Source organism: Pollachius pollachius, assembly GCF_949987615.1.
Source record: "Pollachius pollachius genome assembly, chromosome: 8".
NCBI lineage: Eukaryota > Metazoa > Chordata > Actinopteri > Gadiformes > Gadidae > Pollachius > Pollachius pollachius.
The window spans coordinates 5,231,797-5,257,834 of record NC_136941.1 but is presented as its reverse complement, the minus strand read 5'-3'; the positions used below and the strand labels follow the sequence as shown (position 1 = coordinate 5,257,834).

Genomic DNA, 26,038 nt, shown 5'->3' with positions numbered 1-26,038 from the left:
TGTACCAATACAAAAAAAAACAAAATCTATCCCTCGAAGGAGGCAGGTCTGTGTGTTATTGACCTTGAGATAAACCCTGGCTTGCTCACACACTGTTCCCTGGAAAACGGATGGGAGCTTATTATTCTCACAGCAGAATGAATCATTTGTTCATCACATTAATACATTTACTAGTTTGTTTTTAAGAACTGCTTAAACGTAACCATTCAAGCTGTAACAACAGAGTTCTTGTGAATTGTTTTTCACCCCGCACAGCTTGGCATCTCAGTTCTTGTCATGCCAAAATACCAAAAAAGGGTTTATTATTCCATTGTATAAACCCTTATTTGTTAGCAGGATTGATTAACAGAGGGTGCCTCTATGCTATTTGAGTGTCGTTCAAAGATGTACACATACATTAACCCCTACACAGAACAATCCAAATACAATAGTAGGCTACACACGGTTTGGATCAGAACAAGTTCATTAACATTCAAGTTCATTAGAGTTAAAGTTACAATGAAGAAAAGCATTTCTACATTCTACCTGATGGTCCCAACCAAATCAAAGACTGACCAAGTGCCCAAACCCCTTACCTTTCAATTGCTCTAAAGAAAAAACATCCATTGTCAAAATGAGGAAACAATAGGGTGCCAATCAGACCAAGAAGTGACCCAAACCTGCCCAAAGCCAAGAAGCACGCAAGAGTCCGGCGTGAATGTATCTTACCTTCTGTGTGTGTCCAGACAGTATAAAGGAGTGTTGTGTGTGTCCAGAGGGCATGCTGGTAATGTTGTCTTGTTGGCCGTTTTCTCCTGTCTGTCCACAGAAGTGGACCGGTATCCAAACTTTCATTTTTATACTCGGTGAAGAGAAAGAGGGCAGGAACTAGAGAGAGTCAGATTCCTACGCAGTGGGGGCTGTTCAGTTCTGCACTCACATAGGATACGCACTCTTCATGCAACTTGTGTCTGTGTGCGTGTCTCTCTCTCTCCCTCTCTCTCTCTCTCTCTCTCAATTTTACGTGAATCATAAAAAAAATCATGCAGGGTTCATGGAGGACATTATGAAAATCTATAATTGGAAAGGTAATGCTACTGATTAATATTATGAATGCAGTAAACACATAAACATGTCCAACTAGATGTCATTACTGTGTCACTGCTGGACTTACATATCGGTTTTGATTTAATTTTGCAAGGGGATACCAAATGTGTACTTTCTTTCTCGACACAAGTATACTTTTCATTGTATTAATTGAGAAGGATGATTGCGTCAATCTAAACTGCTGTAGTCGGGCCAAAGGTTAAGAATGGGAGATAGCTTGAAAAAGATATGGCTTAAGATGGCTACAAACAAAACAAAACAACATAAAGTATCCCCAACAATGAAGTTTTACAGACTGCAGAAATAGGCACGAGTGGGAAGAAACCCTGGCCTGGCCAAGGCTGAGTTGAAGCTCTTACTAAAAACTACAAACATGACTATAATGGATAGAATTGGTTAAATGTGCATACATCTCATAACGATTGTATTGGATGTTTCATATTTACCCCTGATATCAACCAGTGGACCACTACAGCTAAGATGAGTTAAAGGCAAGGATGAAGTTTGATCAAAGATAGGCAGAAAAAGTTGAAATATGATAACAAGTGACTGCGGCCGTCTCCCCAGATACTTCTTTATTCATTGTTTAAAATGGCGTTCTCTCTCATTTTGCTCTCACTCAACGTTATTTGTTTAATTTCAGCAATGAAGTTGATCTATAATCGTTATCTTTTTACATTAATTGAAAATCAACTCTTATACTACTCTTTGGTTTATCCCCCTATGTCTGTGTGTGTGTGTATGTGTGTGTGTGTGTGTGTGTGTGCGTGTGTGTGTTTGTCTGTGTGTGTGTGTGTGTGTGATTGTGTGTGTGTATGTGCGTGCGTGTGTGCATGTATGTGAATATGTGTGTGTATGTGTGTGTTTCTGTGTGTGTGTGTGTGTGTGTATCTGTGAATGTGTGCATGCATGCGTGCATGTGTTTGGGTGGGTGGGTGGGTGTGTGTATCTTTGTGTGTGTTTATTTGCAGCATAGCAGAGCAGATAGCATGGTTTACACAAAATTGTCTTATTTATGGCTATCATTAGTGTCTGATTAGTGGTTTCAGTGGTTCTCGGCTCAAGATTGCATTTGACGGACCAGTCCTCTTCTTGGGGACTGATAACCATTTCATGGTAAATGTCAAACTCTTACCCAAACATATATTGATAATACATTAAATACATAGCATGTGTCACAGCATTTATTCTTCAGCTAATTGCTCATTAGTCAGCGTTAGTTGTTAGTAATAACTATGAACTTTGATGTACTTCATTACAACTGACATATCATTTGATGAACAGTGTATGTCACGTTTTTTGGCAACAATCGTCTGCGTACTCCAATCAGCAACATAGTTTGTCTTCATTGACGACTTATGAGATAACTTGCATCCAGTACCATCCTTACCTCAAAGACCTCATAGGCTGTTTCCTGAAAGCGTGTGTTTTTTTAACTTCAAAGTATATAGAAAAAGTGTGTTTCTTTAACTTCAAAGTATATAAACGGATGTGTTAATATGTGTCTGAAGTGTTAGTGTAATTCCGATTTTTCTAACTTTCTCAAACGTGTATGTATATTTACTTAGCTTCATTGGCTTCCTGGTAGTATCGTCTTAAAAAGTTTCAATAAAAAGTCAGACGCAAAATAACCCAAAATGTATAGCTATAATCTAAGAACATGTGATATGATATTTAGGTCAGGAACATCTCCTTGTCAGTTCTAGTTCACAATGTTAAGACTGAAAACTAGATTAAATTTCAATTAAATACAGATGCTGGACGTGCCGGTCCACGGATAAATTAAAGAAGATAGTAAGCATAAACTGTATATATACTGTATATATATAAACTGTACATATATATATATATATACACACACATATACTTACAGTTCATGCTTACTATCTTCTTTAATTTATCTGTGTGTATATATATTAATATATAAATGTAAATACATATATATACACATTTATACATTAATCTATATATACACATATATATGCATACAAATATATATATATAAAGATAGATATACATACATACATACATACATACATACATACATACATACATACATAAATATAGCCTATAACCTTTTAAAGGCTGCAATCTGAAAAAGATCTAGCCTGTAGGCATATATATATATATATATGCTGTATATATGTGCTGAATATATATATATATATATATTCAGCACTTTTCTTGTGTCTTTTCGTGTTGTTTTTCAACTAACATGACAATATAATTTTACGTTTTTTTAACGTGAAAGAAAATCATGTTCAATATAATACTAACCCATAAGTGTGAAGCAGTTGATCATGATGATTCCTGCAGGTTTTGGGGTTTAATCTTCATCGTTGAATGCACTTACTGTAAATCGCTTTGCATTAAAGCATCTGCTAAATAAATGTAATGTAATGTATTGTAATGTAGAGCTAATGGTTATTAGGCTGGTTAGGAAGTGTCGTTAGTACCGCATATGTCCAGCAGGTGGTGCAAACAGCGCTAGAAGGACACTTGTAGCGCCTCATTCAACCAACCAAACCATGTCTTCTATCTAAAGATAAACATTTTTGATTGATTCCTATAAGCGTGCAAAATAAATGGCAGTTGATTAGTCTCAGATACAACAAACTATATCAATAAGCTCGCATTTTAATGGACCAATTCATTATTAATTAAATTCAGGCTACATTTAGAAATCAACATTTCCAAAATAGGATTCTGGCTAATTTGCACATGATTTAATATATAGCTTTTGTCTAAGATCGGCGTACATTTGAGCATCAACAGACTTATCTAATGAATTACATATTACTTGAATGGGTTTGGTATCACTATCCATATGCACAAATGTCCAGTTAATAAATAACCTTAAACAAATTAGACGCAATAACACAAATTATTTTATACTTTGCCCCTCGATGTCGTTTCCCGCAAAAACGGCTCAAAGATAGGATTACAAACTTTACCCTGAGATATCATAGGGATATCATTGGCTGGATAATAATAATATAGCCATTGAGATCCATGAACAACCGGCTTTATAGTGAATGTTTAAAAAAAGGGTTAGGGTTAGGGTGGGGTTAGGGTTACACAAAGCCTAACACAAAGAACAACCACAATACAACACTATGACCAGAGATTTAATGACTAGTCTGAATTTATTATTCCTAAATAATTCACATACGGGCGAGGAAAAAATAAAGGACGAGACTTATAGCCTGCCGCAGAGTCGAGAAAAAGCACTTGGTAGATAGGCCTGCTATAATACAATTTAAATAATTATTTAAAATATATACAATGAATATAAGAGTCATTGCTACTCATAATCAAGCCTTTTTGATTATATCAATGTATCGTATTTAATCAGAGTGAAATAAAGTTACGCTTTCATTTGAATTGCATCTATCCCGAATTGAACGCGTGCTACTCGCAGTCTACTCTTTTTAGACGGTCCCTAACAGACTCTACCGGTGAGCGTCGTGCTTCGCAGAGTGAAAGCCAGAGCCGCGTTTTCCCTCTAATGTGATCGAGTTGTCATGGGATTCACGTTTCCAACACTGTGGAAGGACGCCAGAGCTTCTGTCTTCAAAATAAATTCAATCTGATGGGAGACTGGTCGCCTTTCTACGAGACATTGCGTTTGGAAATTGAAAGTGGTGGAGGGTGAAAATGAGTGCAGATGTGAAGCGGAGAGCTCCGAAAGGACACACGACTGATCCTCACAGCCGATTGAGTGAGTATAGGAATAAAACCCAATTGCCTTCCATTATACTTTTACATCTATGTTTTTGTTCGGGCCGTTTTCGAGGTTGTATGGTGAACGCACTACACGGACTGCATGTAGTGGGCTACAAAGTTGACAACGTTTACTTTACACTATCTCCTATTTTGCCTGAGTAGGCAATCTTGGGACAAGTGCAAGGCGGACAAGTTGACTACCGCTTCCACACACGCCGAGCATAGAGCTCTGAGCCGTAAACCTCTTTTCCGTGAAACACAACTTCTTTATTGGGTGTGTGTGTGTGTGTGTGTGTGGGGGGGGGGGGGGGGGGGGGGGGGGGGGGGGGGGGGGGATAGCTCACTTTTGTGTTGATTTTTGTATTTGTAATGAGAGTATGTGACGCACAGGTTTGACAGGAAGGTCACCGTTCACAATCAATAGTGGCCCACGTGAGGCGGCCCCTGATGCACCCACTGTTTACACGGCGGACACCCCTCAAAATGATGGATTAGTGTATTGGCTCGCCCTTTTTTTTAGTTGTGTTAAGATAAGATGGGTATGTATGCTTGTAAATAAAAATAACCCTCTTCAAAACAAGGTTTACAAAGTGCTTTACAATGTAAAAAGGCAGAAGAAAACCAGCGATTAAACACCAGCGTCACTTAAAAGCCAGTGTATGAAAAACGTTCCTTTAAGAGAGACGTAAGTGTCTGGTTGTAGGACATTTCTGGTATCTTTTCATGGAGGGCTGAGCAGCCGACCGTCTCTAGTATCTAGGCCACATTATGCCTCATTGGACCGTGGAATGTTACAGCTTAATACACACCGGAGGAAAACCCCAACCTTTGCTCCACTGTCACAAAGCAACAGCCCCTCTTAACACATCAACCGTTCGAACAAAACCCTGTTCTTTCTACCACCGAACGTAACAATGTAGAAAGCGCTACTTATTTCAGAAACCTACGTTTCTAGAAGGCAGGGGGAAACAGTGAGGCTGCTGCCAGAGATTTAGGAGACAACGCTGCCAGAGATGTTGTAACATGTTTTATAGCCTCGGGGAGAGCTGACGTTCACTATGGGTCCTAGTGAGGCCAGAACGAGCTTTACAGCCTATCTAGATACATATTTAAGATATCGATATGTTTCTGGGGAAGGTAATCAATCGAGGTATATTTCGTATGAATATTAGGTTCTCTAGACTTCGGGACACACACACACACACACACACACACACACACACTTTAATAAGACGACAGGCTGCAACCCCCCCCAATGAGAACAAAGTAAACAAGGTTCTTGTGTTGTGAACGGCTGCTCGTGGATCCTGGTGCAGGGTGACTCACTCGGTTGTATCACAAAGTTCTTGCAGATGTGTCCGTCACTGTTTTCAGCCTGTAAAGCCCCCCATGCTCCCCAGAGGAGGTCTGAGGAGGCAATAAGGTTTATGTATCGGTCCTACTTCTTATCAAGTGAACGACGTCTTTCATCACATCGGATCTACCTAGAGATGGAAAGGTATTGATGAACCCCCCGACTGGAGGAAGAATCGGGAACAGCTGTGAATGTTAATATTCTCACCGTCTTGTTTTGGTTTAGTGGTTCTGACTTCAGGAATCTTCGTGTCGCAATTCAGCACCGGGATGTAAATCCAGGCAGCACATTGAGCAGTCAAGAACGGTCCGTCCGCCAAGTCACGTTAAAGGCATCTGGCTGAGTCAATTGGGAATCAAACCCAGGACCTTACGCTGTGAGTCAGCTGGTGGCCTACGCTTGGGACCTTGAACGGGCCTGGCACTTCTTCTTTCTCTTTGGAGAGAAGAGAGGAGGTTTAACAATAAAGACAGATCTTGGAACTGGACTGTGAAACAATTCTTAGATATTTCCCGCCTTTCTCTGTAGAAACCCGGAAGGCTTTGGGGGTAATGGGCCGCGCTGGTGTACACAGCAGCACACATGGTGCACAATGAGATTATTCTATGGTATATTATGATACATTTATGATGTCATTTTTAAGAATGCATAATATATATAGCGTTCCCAATATCTGCTTCCAACCTCCCTGAACCCCTCTGTTGTTTCCAGGTGTGCAGCCCAAGATGCAGCTGATGGATCAAGGGGATGGTAAGTAGACCTCACTGTGATATCGTTCAGTAGAACGTTTTATCCCAAAGCCTAGACCTGCATCCCAAAGACACGGGTCTTTAAGGATCTTAGGAGCAGTGTGGAGTTAGGCCGTGAACTTGCTCAAGGGCGCCTACAGGTAGAATGCGGACATTGGGGTTCAAACTCTGACCCTTTTTTGGCTGGGAGCCAAACACCCTGACCTCTAGACTGTCCTGGCCTTCGGTAAACAATAAACCAGTTTCACAGGATACCAGTCATACACTAAATCCTCCTTGCCAGTTCAGAAAATGAAAGCGGATCAGTGGTGTAGAGAAAGCCGTTTCAATTCCTCTATACCCAGCATGTTGGCTGATAAATGTTATCTATCAGCTATCTACACACTTTAAACTCAGGCCAAGATAAGTCCACTCCTCACCCAACCAAACTAACTGTGACCGGAGGTCTATGTTAAAAGTTTAAAAGTTTCCAAAAGCCAAGTGCAGTGCCATGGTATTTTTCCACCCCCATTGCCACTATTTACCATTATTATATCTCCACACAAATGAAATGTGCACTCACTAACAAGACCCTTATAATATTCTAAAAACAGCCCGGGGGGGGTTGTAGTTAGTAAAAAAAGTGACGCAAAGTCGTGTTATGTGTTTTGGTTTGAACAAGTTAGATTTGGATAATGTTTTGGTTCAGCGCTCGCTCTGTTTACTGTTGTTTACGCAGAGGAATAGATTTCTGGCAGCGTCTTCGACAGAGCAGGGTTACTATGAGCCGGTTGCTATGAAGCGTGTTACATTTCACATTTAAAATACCCCAACAACAGTGAAATTTGACACTATACCTACATGGGTTATTTCTAGTTTTTGGCCACTATCGTTTCCATTGTAGACCAACTGGATTATATGTCAATTTGAAAAAAAAATTGCTGGAGGGTTACTTTTAGGTATAATGTTTAACCTTCATTATTAGGTCATAGATTAGGTTCAATATAGGTCAAGGTTTGGAGAGGTTTGGTTAAGTTCAGAGAAGGTTCCTGAAAAATGCGGGGGGGGGGGGGGGGTCTGTATAAATCACCCATTCAGAGATAAAAGTGTGAGGAAAATGTGAAAGGAAATGAAACTACTCAAATATATGAATGAGCCTCAGAAGGGAAGGTAAAATGTTGTTTAAAGTGTACACAAATATAGCATAGAAGTTGAATTAAATCAAAGAATAATCTCATCATGACAATGGTGGGGGGGATTAATTCAGCACCACCTTATCGGGGAAGTTTAAATATAAGATGAGTGAACTCAGCAGTTCTGGAGCTAAACCCTGACGGGGCTTTTACTTTGACACACACTTTGTCAACCTGTTGTTGAGCTAGACGTCCTGTTGCTCTGTGTCCAGGAAGCCATTCGTCCCACGATGAACCCGCCGCAGAGAGAAGCGGGATGAAGAGGCTCAGCACTCTGTGGTCCTCCTTCCGGCGCGGCAAGAAAGACCGTGAGTAACACCGCAGCTAGCCAGACGCTGGCCAGCCCTTAAATGGTAAATGGACTGCCCGTTCATGCACAAATTCACACACCGATGGCGGAGTCAGCCATGCAAAGGTGACAGCCGGCGCGTCGGGAGCAGTTAGGTTTAGGTGCCTCGCTCAGGGACATCTCGACACTCGGCTAGGAGGAGCCGGGGATTGAACTAGCAACCTTACGGTTACAAGCCAGCCCGCTCCACCTCCTGAGCTACTGCCGCCCCAAACAACTGTCTGCTATGACTAGATTAGCATTCGCACGGAGGCACTCTTTCACAAAGGAATTATGACAATGTCAATTATAATATTATTGATATTAATTGTAATAATAATACTGTAGATAGCACTTTTTAGCATTTCTTTAAATATTATTAATAATTATGTAAAGCACTTTTTAGAACAGTTTCAAAGTGCTTTAAAAGACAATACAATTCCGATACAAAGACCTAAAAACTGATGGATAAAGACATTATGACATCGTGGTGGGGACGGACCTTTCAGTTACACAATTTCACTGGTCTACAAGTCAAAGTAGTCCAAAATAACTTGCGAAAGACATTTAAAAAGAGGAAGAGAAGAGTAATCAGAAGTAATATAAATGCATAAAATATAAATGAAAAAATTATAAAGATACGCCCTCACATGAAAGCGAGAAGGTGAAGAGGATTTAAAAGAAGTGTTTCAAAGGGTGCTCAGTACTTAAATGGTTTCATTCCATTGGTTGGCAGGCATTTGTATACCAATATGCAGTCATACCAAGAACAGCAGCAGTAAAAACTGGTTGAATGTATGTTGTCAAAAGGGCTCTTTACCAAAGTTTATACTAGTCCTTCTGCTGGTTTCTCTTCCCTTCTTGCATCAGCTGTTGTCATTCCTGGCCTGAACCCCTCCCTTTCTCTTTACTGTGTAGGGATTATGGGGAAAACCTTAACCCAGTTTAACCCGTGTTTCAATTAATTAAATAAATAATGATTTAAAACATGGGAATAGCATACTTTTCTCATGACAGTCGGTAGGGATGGGAATCACAAGAGGTCTCACAATATTATATTATCACAATACTTATCGATTAACGATATTATTGCAATAAAATAAAAAAGATTGTATTGCAAAACGTGTGTAGACTATTGTACTGTAGTACTATTTAAATTAAACATGTACTCTGAAATAAATAGAATGTGGTACTGTTTGCTGCTGGAACATAGTACTCTTAAACTAATTATTGAACAACAGATTGACTGACTGATCTGATCAAAACTGCTAATCAATACGCTGCGAGTGATCCTTTGTGTGGTGGCCTTGTCTCCAGCCGTCGAGAAGACTCTTTCTGCTGTAACGCTATTACCAGGGATACAAAGTGTCTCTTTGGGCCAGGAAAGGATATCCGTCATGTGTTCTCCACCAGCTTAGTCGGTCTTCTGTGAGCACCAGTGGTGTGGAGGCTCCTCTCCTCCTCAGCTATGGCAGATATGTTTCACTATGATGTCTGACCAAGCACGCATACTAGCCCACATGACTTCCTCGGCTTGGCAGGGGATTCAGAGTCCTTTTTAGCGGAGCTACTGGGCGGTTCCTCCTGGTGCTCCTGGTCTTGTGAGAGATGGTCTGCTGCCTCGGTTCCTCTTTGCTTCCCTTCTTTGACGTTCTACAGCCGTACGAGCTGCGGTGCTAAAAGTGACAGAATGGGACTCCTCAGACATCACCTTGGGCGCCACTTTCCTTGACTTTAAGGAACGGACTATTTCCTTTGCCGTTCCCGATATCCGTCTCGTTCAGGGTGTGTGGATATTATCGTTAGATGTTCCTCCCTCCTCCAGGCTGTGTCAAACGACATCCTGCCATTTCTCACCGCACTTATTAACTCCTCCCTCACTTCTGGCATTGTTCCAACGTCTTTCAAGACTGCCAGAATAAAGCCTCTCCTCAAAAAACCAACCCTTGGTACCACTGACATCCAGAATTACCGACCGGTATCTCTTCTTTCATTCCTCTCTAAAACATTGGAACGTGCCGTCGCTAACCAACTGTCCTCCTATCTCTCATCTAACAACCTGCTTGACCCTCACCAGTCAGGCTTCAAAAAAGCACACTCCACTGAGACGGCTCTCCTCGCGGTGACTGAGTCCCTCCGTGCGGCCAGAGCCTCGTCCCTCTCATCGGTTCTCATTCTCCTTGACCTGTCTGCAGCATTTGACACTGTGAACCACCAGATCCTCCTCGCCACTCTCGCCGAACTTGGCATAGCTGAATCTGCCCTTTCCTGGTTCACATCCTACCTGATGAATCGCACTTATCAGGTAACATGGAATGGCTCCTTGTCCAAACCTTGCACGCTTGATACAGGTGTCCCTCAAGGCTCTGTACTGGGGCCTCTTCTGTTCTCCCTCTACACCAGATCTCTGGGCTCTGTAATTACATCCCACGGCTTTTCCTATCACTGCTATGCTGACGACACTCAGCTATTTCTCTCTTTTCCCTCATCTGACAAAGCCCTGATTGCAACACGCATATCTGAATGTTTGGCAGAAGTCAGCACCTGGACAACTGCCCATCACCTGAGGCTTAACCTCAACAAGACTGAGCTCCTCCTAATACCAGGGAAAGATTGCCCACACATGGACTTACTGGTCACTGTTGAGAACATCACTATCTCCTTCTCCAACTGCCAAAAACCTTGGTGTAGTGTTGGACAATCAGTTATGCTGCACCGCAAACATCACTGCGGTGGTGCAGATCCTGCAGATTTGCACTTTACAACATCCGCAGGATCCGGCCCTTCCTCACAAGGGAAGCAGCTCAGCTTCTAGTCCAATCACTGGTCATCTCCCGCCTCGACTACTGCAACTCGCTCCTGGCTGGACTCCCTGCCTCTGCGATTAAACCCTTGCAGCGCATCCAGAATGCGGCAGCGCGCCTCGTGTTCAACCTACCAAAGTTCTCACATGTAACCCCCCTCTTCTGAGACCTCCACTGGCTCCCTGTAATAGCTCGCATCAGATTCAAGATGATGGTACTGGCATACAAGGCAGTCGATGGAACTGCCCCTGCCTACCTCCAAGCATTAGTAAAGCCACACACCCCAGCTCGTTCCCTCCGCTCAACTACCTCAGCTTGACGTCTGGTACCGCCATCGCTAAGAGCAAGCAGAGGTCGATCAGCGAAGTCACAACTTTTCTCTGTTTTGGGACCTCAGTGGTGGAACGAGCTCCCTACCGATGTCAGGATCGCTGAGTCGCTCACCAGCTTCCGCAAAAGACTCAAAACTCACCTGTTCAGAGTTCACCTCGACTCTGCATAGAAACAAATGCACAGCCACCATTGAATGTTGTACGTCCTGGCACTTGTAAATTGCACTTATTCAAGGTACTTAATTGTGTAGCATCATCTGTAGCTGCTATCATTGCTTTACACGGGGAATGGGTTAGCCTAGCGATTGTAATACTTGCACTTGGTTCTATGAACATCTTTACTGTACCGACAGCGATATATTGTTTCACTTCTTATGACAAATGTACTTATTGTAACAAATGCACTTATTGTAAGTCGCTTTGGATAAAAGCATCTGCTAAATGCCCTAAATGTAAATGTAAATATCTTCGCTCCCCACTTCGGGAGAGAGCAGCGCTGCGCTAATGGCAGTTGCTCAGGGGACCGTTGGGGCGTCTCGTATGCAGGGTTCCATGTCCTGCTGACGTCTTGGGCTTGTGGGCGGGAGCTTCCTCATCTTCTGCTTGGTCTCCCAAGCGTGGTTTGAAGACCGTGCTTGGAGGCCGAGAAAGCTAGTTAGGTGCCACAATCTGCGCAAATATCGTGATATTGCTGGATCTATTTTTTTTTTATAAGTTTCTTTATTTTTCCAACCCTAACCGTCGGCCTACTGTCTAAACTGCATCAACCCCACAGGGTATACTGTATTGAAGAAATGCACAAGTAATTTAGCATAGCACATGTCTATGCACTATGCTATATGTGGTTTGGACTATTTACTAGTTAGCCATTTAGCAGACGCTTACACCAGTCCGCCTAGTGTGGACTGGTGTTGCATGTATGTACTGCTAGAGTACGCACTTATTTAGTTATGTCCAACAACTTTCTGTTAAATTTTTCTTATTTTGTATCCTGTTTTCATCTTGAGGGTCAGATACGCACTGTGACACTGAACAGCCGCCATAGAAAGTGAAACGGCTTCACCAATCCACGTTGCATGACCCCCTTAACGCCTAGCCCTCCAAAACCAAGACAAGAGAAACCTGGAGAAGTAACACAGAAGACGGATCCCTCCTTCCAGGAACGGCTAGGAGGGCGATAGGTACCCAAATGGGCTGTCATGCATGATATCGGCGGTATTATATCTCTTGTCTGCCATTTGATCACTCCGTGCTTGCGTTTCCCCCATTGCAGTGTCACTGCCGAGCGGAAACATGTCGGTCTTGTTGGTTAAAATGTTGAAACCTGCAAGCATTGACGAGTTTACCACACTTAAAAACACGTTCAGAGGAAGAGGAAGTTAGCATTAGATTGTGTGGGTGTGTGTGTGAGATTGTATATGTGTGTGGGTGTTAGTCAAAAGGTCAAAAGTCAAATGCACATTTAAAACACAAACAACTGACCTAAGTGCTATAAAAAACAAAGATAAAACAAACAACAATAAAACAAGTAACAATCATACATTTGAGACGACGTTAATAATGGCAACATTATTCACTCAGGGTTAAAAGACGTGCCGGAGTCCCCGGTGGAGGAGGGCCCCGCGGCTCCCCCGGAGCGGGAGCCCCGCGTCATCCGGGGCCAGTACTTCTTCGAGTACCTGGTGGTGGTCAGCCTGGTGAAGAGCGGCGGCAGCTACGAGCCCCAGATCTCCTACCAGTTCCCCAAGGTCAGGGGGGAGGGGAGGAGGGGCGAGGGGGGGAGGGGGGAGAGGGGGAGGGACGAGGGGGGGAGGAGAGAGGGGAGGAGGGGGGAGGGGGTAGGAGGGGGGAGGGGGGGAGGGGGGTAGGAGAGAGGGGAGGAGGGGCGAGGGGGGGAGGGGGTAGGAGGGGCGAGGGGGGGAGGAGAGAGGGGAGGAGGGGGGAGGGGGTAGGAGGGGGGAGGGGGGTAGGAGAGAGGGGAGGAGGGGCGAGGGGGGGAGGGGGAGAGGGTAAGGGGGCAGGAGGGGGGGGAGGGGCGGGGGGGGGGGTAGGAGAGAGGGGGGGAGGGGGCAGGAGGGGGGGAGGGGGGGGGTAGGAGAGAGGGGGGGAGAGGGGGAGGGGCGAGGGGGGAGGGGGGTAGGAGAGAGGGGAGGAGGGGCGAGGGGGAGAGGGTAAGGGGGCAGGAGGGGGGGGGAGGGGCGGGGGGGGGGTAGGAGAGAGGGGGGGAGGGGGCAGGAGGGGGAGGGGGGTAGGAGAGAGGGGAGGAGGGGCGAGGGGGGGAGGGGGTAGGAGAGAGGGGAGGAGGGGCGAGGGGGGGAGGGGGAGGGGGGTAGGAGAGAGGGGAGGAGGGGCGAGGGGGGGAGGGGGTAGGAGAGAGGGGAGGGCAGGAGGGGGGAGGGGGCAGGAGAGAGGGGAGGGGGGGAGGGGGCAGGAGAGAGGGGAGGGCAGGGAGAGGGGGCAGGAGGGGCGAGGGGGAGAGGGGGGAGGGGGCAGGAGGGGGGAGAGGGGGAGGGGGGGAGGGGGCAGGAGAGAGGGGAGGGCAGGGAGAGGGGGCAGGAGGGGCGAGGGGGAGAGGGGGGAGGGGGCAGGAGGGGGGAGAGGGGGAGGGGAGTAGGAGAGAGGGGAGGGCGGGAGAGGGAAGAGGGGGGCAGGGAGAGGGGCGAGGGGGGGAGGGGGGTGATGGGGAGGGGGGGCACGAGCTGGGGCAGGAGGGTGGTGGGGACGGGGCAGGAGGGTGGTGGGGACGGGGCAGGAGGGTGGTGGGGACAGGGCAGGAGGGGGAATGCCACTGTAGAAACAACCTCATTACAATCCCCTGACGAAACAGAAAACAAGAAGTAACTCTCCGCACTTTCAGTTGTTCATGAATCCATCGGTAATAATAATCCCCATGACAATGAATGTGTGTCTGGCTTCTCTCCCTCCAGAGAGACGGTATGGGGAGGTCTCAGAAGGAAGAGGAGGAGAAGATCCTGAAAGCCATCACTCTGTTCTGCTTCCCTGAGGGTATTGACTGGGCCCCCATGACGGAGTACCAGAGGTGGGGCCCCGACTCGCACAACTACAGATTCCTCCGCCTCATTCTGTTGCCACTGCATGCCATGGTTTCTCACCTTCTGCACCTCTCTCGCTCAGCGCATCCTGCTGATCGTGCGGTACCTGTGGTCACGGGAACAATCGGCGCTTTTCATACTAAAAGCCCCCCTTGTGGTTTTGCATTTTTGTGCTTGTTTGCAGCGAGACGTTCTCATTTGTTCTGACTGAAACTTGGTTTCTCGGTTAATCACGAGCTGCAAGCTCCCGCTCGGCGCATCCGGCTGATCGTATTGTACCTGTGGTCTGGTGAACGTGCCGCGTGTAACAATCTGTGCTTTTCACACTAATAGCGCTCCTTGTGGTGTTGTGTTGTGTTGTTGTGCTCGTTTGCAGCGAGACGTTTTCGTTCGTTCTGACCGAGGTGGACGGCAGCAGGAAGAACGGATACTGCAGGAGGTTATTGGTGAGCATGTTTATGATGCTAGAAGTGTATGGGGTATACAGTGTACCTTGTAGATCATTGAATACCTTTCCTTTTTATGTCTCCATTTCAGCCCAAAGGTAACAAAGCGTGCCCGCCAGAGGCTTACTGCATCATCAGCAAACTGGCCTGTTTTGGTCTCTTTTCCAAGGTACCTTCAACAAAGTGACATCATCCATGAAAACAATGGACTACCTATGATTTAAAAAAAGACGTTCAGAATAATAAACAAAATCATTACATTACAAATCATTATATTTCGAAGATTTGAAAAATAATTGTAATAATAATGTAATTCTATTTGTTTTATCAAATTTACTTTTCTACATTGTTTGCTCTATTCTCCACTTATACAGCTATTTCACAAATAATGCGTAAAAGATGTGCCCCAAATATGTTGTAGGAATGTGTAACTAAGTATAAAATCGTTTGGTCTGTCCTGGAACTCGATGATCAAAACAGCTCCCTGCTCCATTCTGCCTGCCCTGAAATCCAGTTGTACCTGATCTGTAACACAATATGGCAAACAAAAGACTCTTTGAAGGCGGTTTTACATTGTCACGAAACGTTTCAGAGAGCTGCTTCACGTTCAAACTATTGATGAGAACGCTTCCTGTAATGTCTTGAATTTATTGAAGTACGCACACCGACTAGACACACACATACTTTTTAATGTAATTTATTTATAACTATAGTATTTTCAAATGTGTACATACACACCAACACGGGTACAAAGATAAATCCCTCTACTAACAGTTCCAACAAATTTAAGTCTGTGTTTTCCTTTCTTTTGTAATTAGTCGTGTTTCTCTTTGGACATCCGAAAGAACACTTGAGAACCGTGCGAAGACCAAATGAGCGTCCAAAGATGCCAACCCCTAACCGTCCTTTCTCGGCTTCGCTCTCTTCTCGGCTGCAGATCTTCGACGAGGTGGAGAAGCGCCGGCAGAAGTCCATGGCCATGATCTACCCCTTCATGCAGAAGCTAAGGGAGTCTCCATTCCCCGCACCCGGGAACAGCGTGGAGATCAAGAGCCACATCCCCGAGTCCGGAACCGAGGTAAGGCTCACCTGACGTGCGCCTCCCAAAGAAATGTAACCATTCGTCGAGGCGACGCAGCAGCAAGGGCTGTGATTGGTCCGCTCACTAAAACCCGACGCAGAACCATAAAGTTATGCTTGAATTATTGTCTTTTATTGTTTTGTATTCTGAATTCCTGGTTGTCCGAATGTGTGGTATTTTTCATAGTGGTTCGGTTACGGCTGTGTGTGGCGTCTTCGCCGGAGTTATTGTAAATGAGGATTGGCTTTATTTTCATTTAGCAGACACTTGAATCCATAGTGACCGTGATTAAGGAGTGCACTATTAATGCTGCCAACTGTCTGCACACCTCTATTTGATGTTCGTCTGTAAACATTAAAGTGTGTGTTCGTGCCTGCGTGATAGTGAAGGTCAAAGGTTACATTTAAATGTGATAGGACCAAGGGAGAGCTTTCATGGCCCGGACACGATTAAGACCTACTTCACGTTAGGCCCATGATTGGCTCAATCTCCCTGCAATAACACCATGTCCAGATTACAGCCCTATGAGACGGCATCAAATAAACACCAAGGACTCAGTGATACGTTCACCGATTCTCAATCAGATAGGCTTCCATGCAGCCCGTCGAAATCTCTCTCTCATTGCGTGATTAAAAACGATTAAAAAAGTAGACAATATCATCATTAGATGTCACTTCCCACAACACACCCACACACGCGCGCACACACACGCGCCCCCTTGGGTGCCATATTTTTAGCAGGGCAAAGCAACGCCTCCCTGAGCGACTGTACTAAAGTGTGACACGATAATACAGGTCTGTCCTGTAGTTGGAGGTGGGCGTTGACCTCAGAGGCGAGGTTGGCTGATTGAGCAAATCATGCTCAGACACATCTGAGAGCAGACACACCGCGCTGCACTCACACACACAGCAAAACGGGCATTGCAAGCCATGCAGCCTGCTCTGCCACTTCTCTTGGTTTTCTTTTTTCCGTAACTTGAGATCTCTCGATCAGGGATAGGCAGAGAATGGCGCAATCCTACCTGCCATTGCCATTTCCATGCAAAACTAAGGAGACATGGTTTGATTTAAAGGCTTTCTTCAGTTGACTTAAAGCGAACGTAATAGGCCTTAATCACCAATGAAATGGAAAGTGATATTTAAAAAGGGGACACTTTAGTCGTAGTAATACAATATAGTCAGGTCATTTGAGGCCCATTTCCGAAGAGACACACATGTTTTGGAATAAGTCTGAGCTCTTGTCGATCTAAAATTCCCCGGAATGTCTTTTTCCGACGAGGTCCATGAACGCGGTGGTCTCTGTTTCTTTGGCGCCAGCGGCCACCTCTCTGAGCCTCACCTGAGGCGGGCTCAGCGGCCATCGTGTACGCCGACCTCGCCACGCCTTTGCTATTCAAACAGCGACAGACTCTCTTATCAACCCGTTAAACAGTGCCAAGGGTGTTTCTAAAGGGCTTGTGGTTGACTTGGCCCACAGGTCGCATTCTGGTTTATCTGTGTTTCTTTGCAAGAAACTTTCGGTTTACTATAACGTACTCTGCCATCAACATTTGCCCTGTTCCCAAACTGAAAGGATTTTTCTGTTGTGGACTTCCCCTGTCGTTATTTCCATATCTGATGATCGTTGGTCATGGGGGAAGTACCAGGAAGAAAGGGTCAATAGGTGTACAGGAGGACAATAGGGTTTGATACGTGGAGGCAGAAGCCGACCTGCTATAGTCAGGTCGGCTGGGCGCGAGCGCAGTAAATCAGCGAGACTGATGAGAAGCATCACAAGGATCCGAACAGGATTGATCCGATTGTGTTACACGTAGTGTTGACACGACAGTAGTGATGTGGCTCGTGTGTTTAATCCTTCCGTGTTGACAGCTAAGGGCCAATCAGCCGACATCCTTCCAGCTTATTCACGCCACTTTTCTTTGAACGACATCCAAAAACATACTTGATTTATTTGTTTAAACTCAAAAATTCATTGTGGGCAAAGCCCTCATTTGCAATGATGTTGAGTGAAATGCAATGGAAGTAAAAAGTACAAAGGAAATACAAAGGATACATAGATTTAGAAATTTATCAGAAATAAAAGAGGATAAAAAATTTAAGAGCAGAAAGAAAAACACAAGAGACAATTAAAACATATAAATAACCACAAACAAAATTAATTAAAACAATTACATGAAAGAGACAGGTGGTCTTTGAGCATTGTCTTAAAACGGTTAAATGGATCCACGGTGTTAATACCTAGCTCATGCTGCAGGGTATTCCAGGCTGATGGGGCATAAAAACTAAAAGCAGTTTTCCCTAGCTCAGTACGGACTTGAGGGATCTTTAATGGCAACCTGCCAGTCCGTGTCTGGTAGGGGCTTGAATACCAGTCAATCAATGATGCGATATAGGCAGGAAGCTTCCCTAAAAATGCTTTTATAAATAAATACAAATGCAAATCGCGCCTTGCGGATAGATATATACAATTGTGGGTGCAGTGTGCACATCCCCAAATCAGTCATACTAACCCAAAATGGGGAGAGCTAGAACCGGTGTTGGCTAGTATAGAGCTTTCTCTGTTGTGATGGGTCAAAACTTTCCTTGTTGGATAGCTTTTGGCTACCTGCTAACTGTATGTTTGAGCCATTCGGTAACTCTGTTTCATGTCTAGTTTACATTGATGTCTGGTGTATAGTTTGCTGGATGTCCGGTTTCCAGTTTGCACAATGTCTAGTTAGCTGGACGTCTAGTTAGCTGGACGTCTAGTTCGCTGGATGTCTAGTTAGCTGGATTTCTAGTTAGCTGGTTGTCTGGTGTCTAGTAAGATGGATGTATTGGGTCTAGTTAGCTTGATGTCTAGTTAGCTGGATGTCTAGTTAGCTGGATGTCTAGTTAGCTGGATGTCCAGTTAGCTGGAAGTCTAGTTAGCTTGATGTCTAGTTAGCTGGATGTATTGGGTCTAGTTAGCTTGATGTCAAGGTAGCTTGATGTCTAGTTAGCTGGATGTATTGGGTCTAGTTAGCTTGATGTCAAGGTAGCTTGATGTCTAGTTAGCTGGATGTCTCTGGTGACATGGAAGCCTCTCTTCATTTAAAGTGTCCGGGGACCTTACCATGGTGTCTCCCTCCCCCCCCCCCCCCCCCCCCCCCCCCAGATCATCAAGTTGACGCGGCCGCTGGACTCCTGGCTGGAGCACGTGAACTTCGCCACGCTGTGCGGCTGTCTGAGCAACCAAGAGATCCTGTTGGTGTTCGCCGCCGCCGTGCTGGAGAGGAGGATCGTCTTCATCGCCGAAGAGCTGGGGTAGGAGAACACATCCGTCTCCGGGGGGACGACCTCTGGGCGCCACGCGAGTCTGGAGACGTTTTGTTATTGCTCTCTTACCATGGTTGGAATGCGTAATATTCTTTTTTCAAGCGATCTGTTTAGCGAAAAGCACAATCGGATCACTCAAATTACATTTTTTTGGATCAATCAGATTGCTCGAAAATGTTACTTTTTTCGATCAATCACATCGCTCCAAAAAGAATATTCATATCGGATCAAGTAGAAAATGTGGTTGTGAATCATAACCTCTGTTTTTTTTGCCTAAGAATAACAATAGTTTAGCGCAGCATGCAGCACTCATCTAATAATCACTTGTCGTGTGTGTGTGTGTGTGTGAGGGATGGAAATTAACACCCGCCACACGCCATTTGTGGGTGGATTTGTATGGTGGTGGGTGAATTGTGTCACTTCACCCGCCACTGTGTCGGGTAATACTTTCCAGTCAGGTCTGTTCAAATTTGCATATTTAATTCATTCGTCATACGGCGCTGCACAGTTCCGCAGCCATTACTGTCAACATCCGGCCCCCTTCTTCTTCCTCCTTTGCTTAACTGCGACTGTCAACATCCGGGATACTATACCGGTAACCATAGAGATAATATGCCGGTATCAACATTCGGTATAGTATGCTAGGCTAATGATTGACATATAAAGAAAGAACTACTAGAGAAAGCAATGTTGCGTTTCCTCACCGGAGGAAAGAGAACAGCTGAGGAGAGTGTAGGCCAGGTACAGGTGGCGGATGATAGTATGGCTGTCATCCCCAAAAAGAAGCGTTTTAATAAGAGATGGCGAACATCGGACAGTGGGCAACACTGTGACTGGCTGGTGTTTGACGGGACGAGCCAGACAATGTTCTGTGCTCTCTGTCGTAAACATGCTTCGGATGGCCACAGGTCCAATAGTTTTGTGAGTGGGACACCAAACCTAAAATTGGAAGCCGTGAAGGACCACGAGTCCTCAAAAAGTCACCTTCACGGTTTGAAAATTGCCAAGGGAAAATCAGCGCCCGAAACCACGACAGCGATGGGGACGCTCGTTAGCCTCAAAACAGTTGACACTTGATAGAATGGCTCTTCTATTTAAAAATGCACACGCAATTTCCAAAAAGGGAAGGCCATTTCAAGACTTTGAATGGCACTGCACGTAAGTTAATTTACTATTTTCTATTAGGCCTAATGCAATAGTTTGTTGCTGTCGAAAAACTAGCATGTTGGGTAACCTTAGAGCTCTGCTCACTTGTTTGGCAAACAGCTGCTTTCTGTCAGTCTGGTCAAAACAGATGTCAAGTGTGTGTGCGAAGACATGGGGCTGTCCCGAATACCATTTTACAGGCTTCGAATACTCGTTGGATATTCCGAGCGAGTATTCCAATACTCGTTCAAAAACAACATTAATAATTGAAGAGTAAAAAAGTCTGAGTTCCTTACTTTGCTGTTTTTCCGTTCCAAATCAGCTGTCATCTGTGCCATCGTAGCCCTTACAGGAGCTTATAAATTCATCCCGTAACGTGCATATAAATCCATACAAAGATCCAATGTTTAGTCGTTTGTGTCCATATTAAATCCATCATTGACCGGGTATTCCTTTGACAAAAGCCAGTCTGTGAATGCGAAATAGCAGGGCTGCATAGCGAACGTACACAAACAGATACGCTAATGAGTTCCTATATATATATCTATATATATATCTATATATATATCTATATCTATATATATATATATATCTATATATATAGTTTAATGTATTCTGACGTTTTTCAATGTGTCTTGCACTTATTAAGTTCTTGTTCTTGTTTCTTCATGGCCTGTTTTCAAATGTTTAATTTCGAATGCATAGGCAGAGTATGACTCTTCCTATACCGAGAGGATACATCTGTTGCATTATAGGGGCAGATGTCATTATACATCTGGTAGAATTGAAGAAATTAAAAGGCCAGTGCACTGAAAAAACAATTGTTCCTATTGACTTATGATCGTGAAGCCATGCATGTTTTATTGTTAATATGTCAATTTGTTTTTTATTGAAAATACTTTGTATAGATGAATTATCCCCAAACTTGTCATCGTACCACCTTTGAAATAAACATGACTTAACATGGCAGATACCTGTGTATTGTTTATCATATGCGGTAAGAGTGTAACATTTTCAACTCAGTTCCTTGGTAGCGCCTACTTACAGTAAAAATCACTTCTGATGGAAAAAATGATGTGTATGAAAAACACTTTTCTTATCTATTGTTACTATTATATTGTTTAAAATGTCTGCATATATTAAAAAAATATATAGCGTATAAAAAGTGTCTGGTAAAAAAGATGAGTGGCTGGTAGATTTTTAAATCTACCAGCCACAGTGGCTGGTGGGCAAAAAAGTTAATTTCCATCTCTGGTGTGTGTGTGTGTGTGTGTGTGTTCCTTCAGAACGTTGTCCCAGGTGGCCCATGCCGTCTCCGCCCTGCTGTACCCCTTCACCTGGCAGCACACCCTAATTTCCATCGTGCCCAGCATCCTCATCGACGTTGTCATGGCCCCCACGCCCTACCTGCTGGGGGTCCAGAAGAAGATGGAGGATTTGATCGACGACAAGTCCGACGTGAGTTTCTCCCATAGGAGAAGAAACTCTCCCGAGTCATGCTTCTCGTGCCGGAACTTGTTCTGCATGAAGTCATCGGTTTGGTTAGGAACTAAAGAGACTTAGAAGTGAGGCTGAGAACGAGTGAAAGTGTTCAATAAATAGGTGCAGAGGAGCCAGAGCTTTTATTTTGTATTATTATATTAAAGTTGACCTCAACAGTGGGCGAGAACAAGTTGCGTTACTTTTCTTTCCCATCAGGGATCTCAAGATTTAGACTTCCAAACCAAAAATAACCTGGTTGAATCTTGACCTTCATAGAGGGACTCCGCACACGAATGAAGGAGTGGAATGCATGCTTATGGTGCTATCCTTTTGTATGGTACGCCAGTACGTTCTAATCGCAAATTGTAAATCTCCCAGCTTTCTTGCGGTATTTCACAGAGGAACACCCCCTTCTGATCGGCCCCACTCGCTATTCTCGACAACAAAAAGGGCTGCGCCAGTAAAGAGATTTATTTCTTTGTATTTGTACCACGTTCGTCATTATGATGTTGATTTGAAATGCTATTACACATTTGATTACAATCCTACTTTATTCCGATCGCCAATGTGAAACGGGAACGCTAGAAGTGCTGCAATACAGGAAATTACGTCACGTTCTCGCAAGAGCAGGTCAGACGTACCGGCGTACCATACAAATGGATAGCACCATTACTATTCATTCTCCCCCTGTGTGTATTCAGTCCCGTGTGACTCTGCTGCTCCACACAGATGCTGCTGGTGGACTTGTCGGAAAACAGGACAGAGACGTTCATCGCTAAAGTAAGACGGCCGTCTGTTCAGTAACATCAAAATGTCATTCGGGAAGCAACATCGAAATGTGATCTCTGAACACTTTTATCTGATTGTGTAGTGTTGACACAACAGCAGTGACGGGATCTGTTGATTGAGGTGTTATCACCCTATGAAACGTGGCTCGTGTGTTTTAATCCTTCCGTGTTGACGTTAATCAATAGAGGAGAATTGGCTAAGGGCCAATCAGCTGACATCCTTTCAGCTTATTCACACCACCTTTCTTTGAACGACATATTTAATTTAACTCGAAAATTTAAATGTGATCTCTAAAATTAGAGTTTGAGATCACATTTTGAGATGACTACTTCAAAAGGTAATCTCGGAGGAAATTCTCAAAATGCCGGGCATTTGTTTCAGATCGGCGATGAGAGGTCCATCTTACCTCCAAAGCTGCATGACGAGATCCTGCTGGCCCTGGAGAACAGGAAGGAGAAAGCTAGTTAGTGAAGTGCTCACAACAACACACACACATGCTGCGTTCCAATATCCATATTATCCGTACTTATTAGCCTTAGTTTGAGGACGTAGGGAGTTCCAATTCAGATCGGGCGAAAATAAGTGTACTGAAAGGACCCGGATGGTGTACTCAAAATGGTCAAACCGCGAAGTGTGGATCGATGTCCACTTTTCGTACTCAACGGCAGCCATCTTAGCTACGTAGCGGAAGAGGGCGGAGCCAGCCTGAGCCAAAGTCGGCGCATTTTCCACATAGCCTGCATTCATAGTCATTTTGTAGTTTTTATAGCTTTTATAGCTTTTTATAGCGGCTAGGCGTAAAGAGTTCACCGTTCAAAGCGGGATGTTTATTGCGGGGGAGGAGCCGCGGCGGCAGTCGTGATCGTAGTTTCCGGTTAGTGCCCCACGGAGTATTCGATTTGGAGCAACACTGACATCTGAAAATTAGCGCACTTAGTGAGTGCGGATAGTGTACTACGTTTAAGTGAACTCATGGAAGTATGGATATTGGAACACAGAAACAGTCTTACAGGCTCACACTGACACACACGCATACACAAACAAACACATTGACTCACACACAGACACACACACACACACAGTTGCACACACAGTCTCACACGCAGGCAAAACAATCAAACGCAAAGACAGCCAACACGCACAGAAACATGCACACACATAGACGCACACACAGTCATACACAAAGGCAACAGTCAAACAGAAACATGCACGCACACAGTGTCACACACATCCCGCATACATACACAGGCACGTACGCACACGCAGTTTCAAACAGCCACGGTCACACAGTCACACACATCCCGCATACATACACAGGCACGTACGCACACGCAGTTTCAAACAGCCACGGTCACACAGTCACACACACTAAATTGATAGCCTCTGAATGGAAACATTGCAGCTATAAAGTTAGTTAAAAAAAGCACACTTTACACAAATCTCCCATCTGGGATCAATAAAGTTTAATCTTGTTCAAAGTAACGCGAGGCCTGATGCAGTGGGCCTAGATCTCTGCTGAAGGGGAAAAAATGATATCTATATTTTTTATTTTTTGTTATTGATGCACTGTACTGGAAACATGAATACCGTGAGTTAATAATGTGTTTTATTTATTAACTCTAGCCGTAGAGGAGTGGAACCGGGTGGTGTCCGAGGCCTTCCTGGGCTTCTTTGTGAAGACGGTGGGCCACTACGCCTCGTATCTGACCCCTAGTGGCGGGGCGGAGGCGCGCAACAGGTTCCAGAGCCGGGCCTTCTACAAGTCCATCAAGAGCAACACCACCCGGCACTTTGTCAAGAAGTTCATGCAGACGCAGATGTTCGACATCTTCATCCAAGAGGTGGAGCAGCGACAGTCCGGGACGCATCAAGGTACGTCAGCACACACCTGTGTGGGATACTTTTCCAAATGTTGGGAAGATCAGGAATGTTTCCTGGAAAGCGTTGACTGACAAACTGTGTTTTTGTGTTTTATCACCCCAGGAATTTTCCATCAGAAGATTCAGGAATACCAGAAAAATAGGAAAGCGGAGAAGAAGCGGTGAATTTTACGGCCTCACAGAGTTGAAGTCATATTAAATAAGTTAACATCGCCTCCGGAACATTTTATTCCATAAGAAGGTTCTGGAATAAAGGAACATGGACCAGACCCAAGGAAACGGTGCATACTCCCAACATAAGCTGTGTACATCTGGGACAAACAGTTAAATTAATTATATTATTGTTGCCTGTAAATACGATTCATTGATTTGTATGTCTTCTATGAACACGTTTGTAGCGCTGTATCTTTATTTTATTTTATGAATCTAGAAAAGTGATAATTGTGCTGCTATTTTACCATTGATTTTAATCTAAAGTCAGAGGGGCAGTTCATTTTAAAAGAAGGAATGAACCTGTCGACCCATCGTTGGATCAGACCACTTTGTGTATGATGTGACTGTTGCGTTGCCCCATTAGCTTTTGTTAGCGGTGAGCGCTAACACAAGACCCGCTCATAGGATTAGCTTGCGCTCTTTTCTTGTCTTAAAGGTACAATTACATGGGAAAAGTAGTGTTTACTTTTAGAATTCAACTCATTTCATTGTTTTTTTTCTCCAAAGACCGAACTGACGCCGGGTAGAACTGCTGTCAGGTTTGATGTTGTCGTATCACTGTATCGCATGGGGACAAGCCACTGTCGTCAGTCATGAATAAACATGTTTGATTTATATGTGACATTTTTGATTGGCATATTTGGGTGTCGTAGACTCAGGCTGGGCATTTAAATTAGTTTGCTTGCATAGAAGAGCCTCAAGAATGATAAATAACACATTTGACCGAGTGTTGGTGACAAGGCTTGCAAAGAAGTGTTATTGTCTCGTAAAAATAGTTTCAGCTATCCAACTTAAATATATGGCAATATTGATGATTAGGCCTAATTGGATTCACTTTAGTATTTGGCACGAGACACAAATGTAGCTTGTTTATCAACAGTATTAATGAACAATAAGGCCAGCATGGGAGACTGGCTAAATGTGTATCCATCTGTCATTAAGGTAAAGGGTCAGCTTCTCCGATTTAGCACTAACAGTAGCTAAAGGGCAACAATCGGGCTGGATCACTTAAGTATCTTGAAAAAGAAACGTCTGTATTTCTCCTCAAGATAGGATTTAAGAAAGTTAAGAAAACTAGCTGATCGCCAAAAGACATCTTAA

At 44.3% G+C, this 26,038-nt stretch overlaps 1 protein-coding gene across 1 annotated transcript; it reads left to right on the top strand.

Moving 5' to 3' along the window:
* Nucleotides 1-4,536: 4,536 nt before the first annotated feature.
* Nucleotides 4,537-25,552, top strand: dennd2da (DENN/MADD domain containing 2Da). Its single transcript, XM_079742470.1, has 14 exons — nucleotides 4,537-4,807; nucleotides 6,878-6,916; nucleotides 8,300-8,395; nucleotides 13,133-13,299; nucleotides 14,479-14,591; nucleotides 14,981-15,050; nucleotides 15,142-15,219; nucleotides 15,988-16,128; nucleotides 19,267-19,415; nucleotides 21,860-22,031; nucleotides 22,785-22,835; nucleotides 23,226-23,307; nucleotides 24,468-24,716; nucleotides 24,828-25,552. The coding sequence occupies exons 1-14, from the start codon at nucleotides 4,744-4,746 to the stop codon at nucleotides 24,887-24,889; spliced, it is 1,533 nt and encodes a 510-aa protein (XP_079598596.1). The 5' UTR covers nucleotides 4,537-4,743; the 3' UTR covers nucleotides 24,890-25,552.
* Nucleotides 25,553-26,038: the final 486 nt, after the last annotated feature.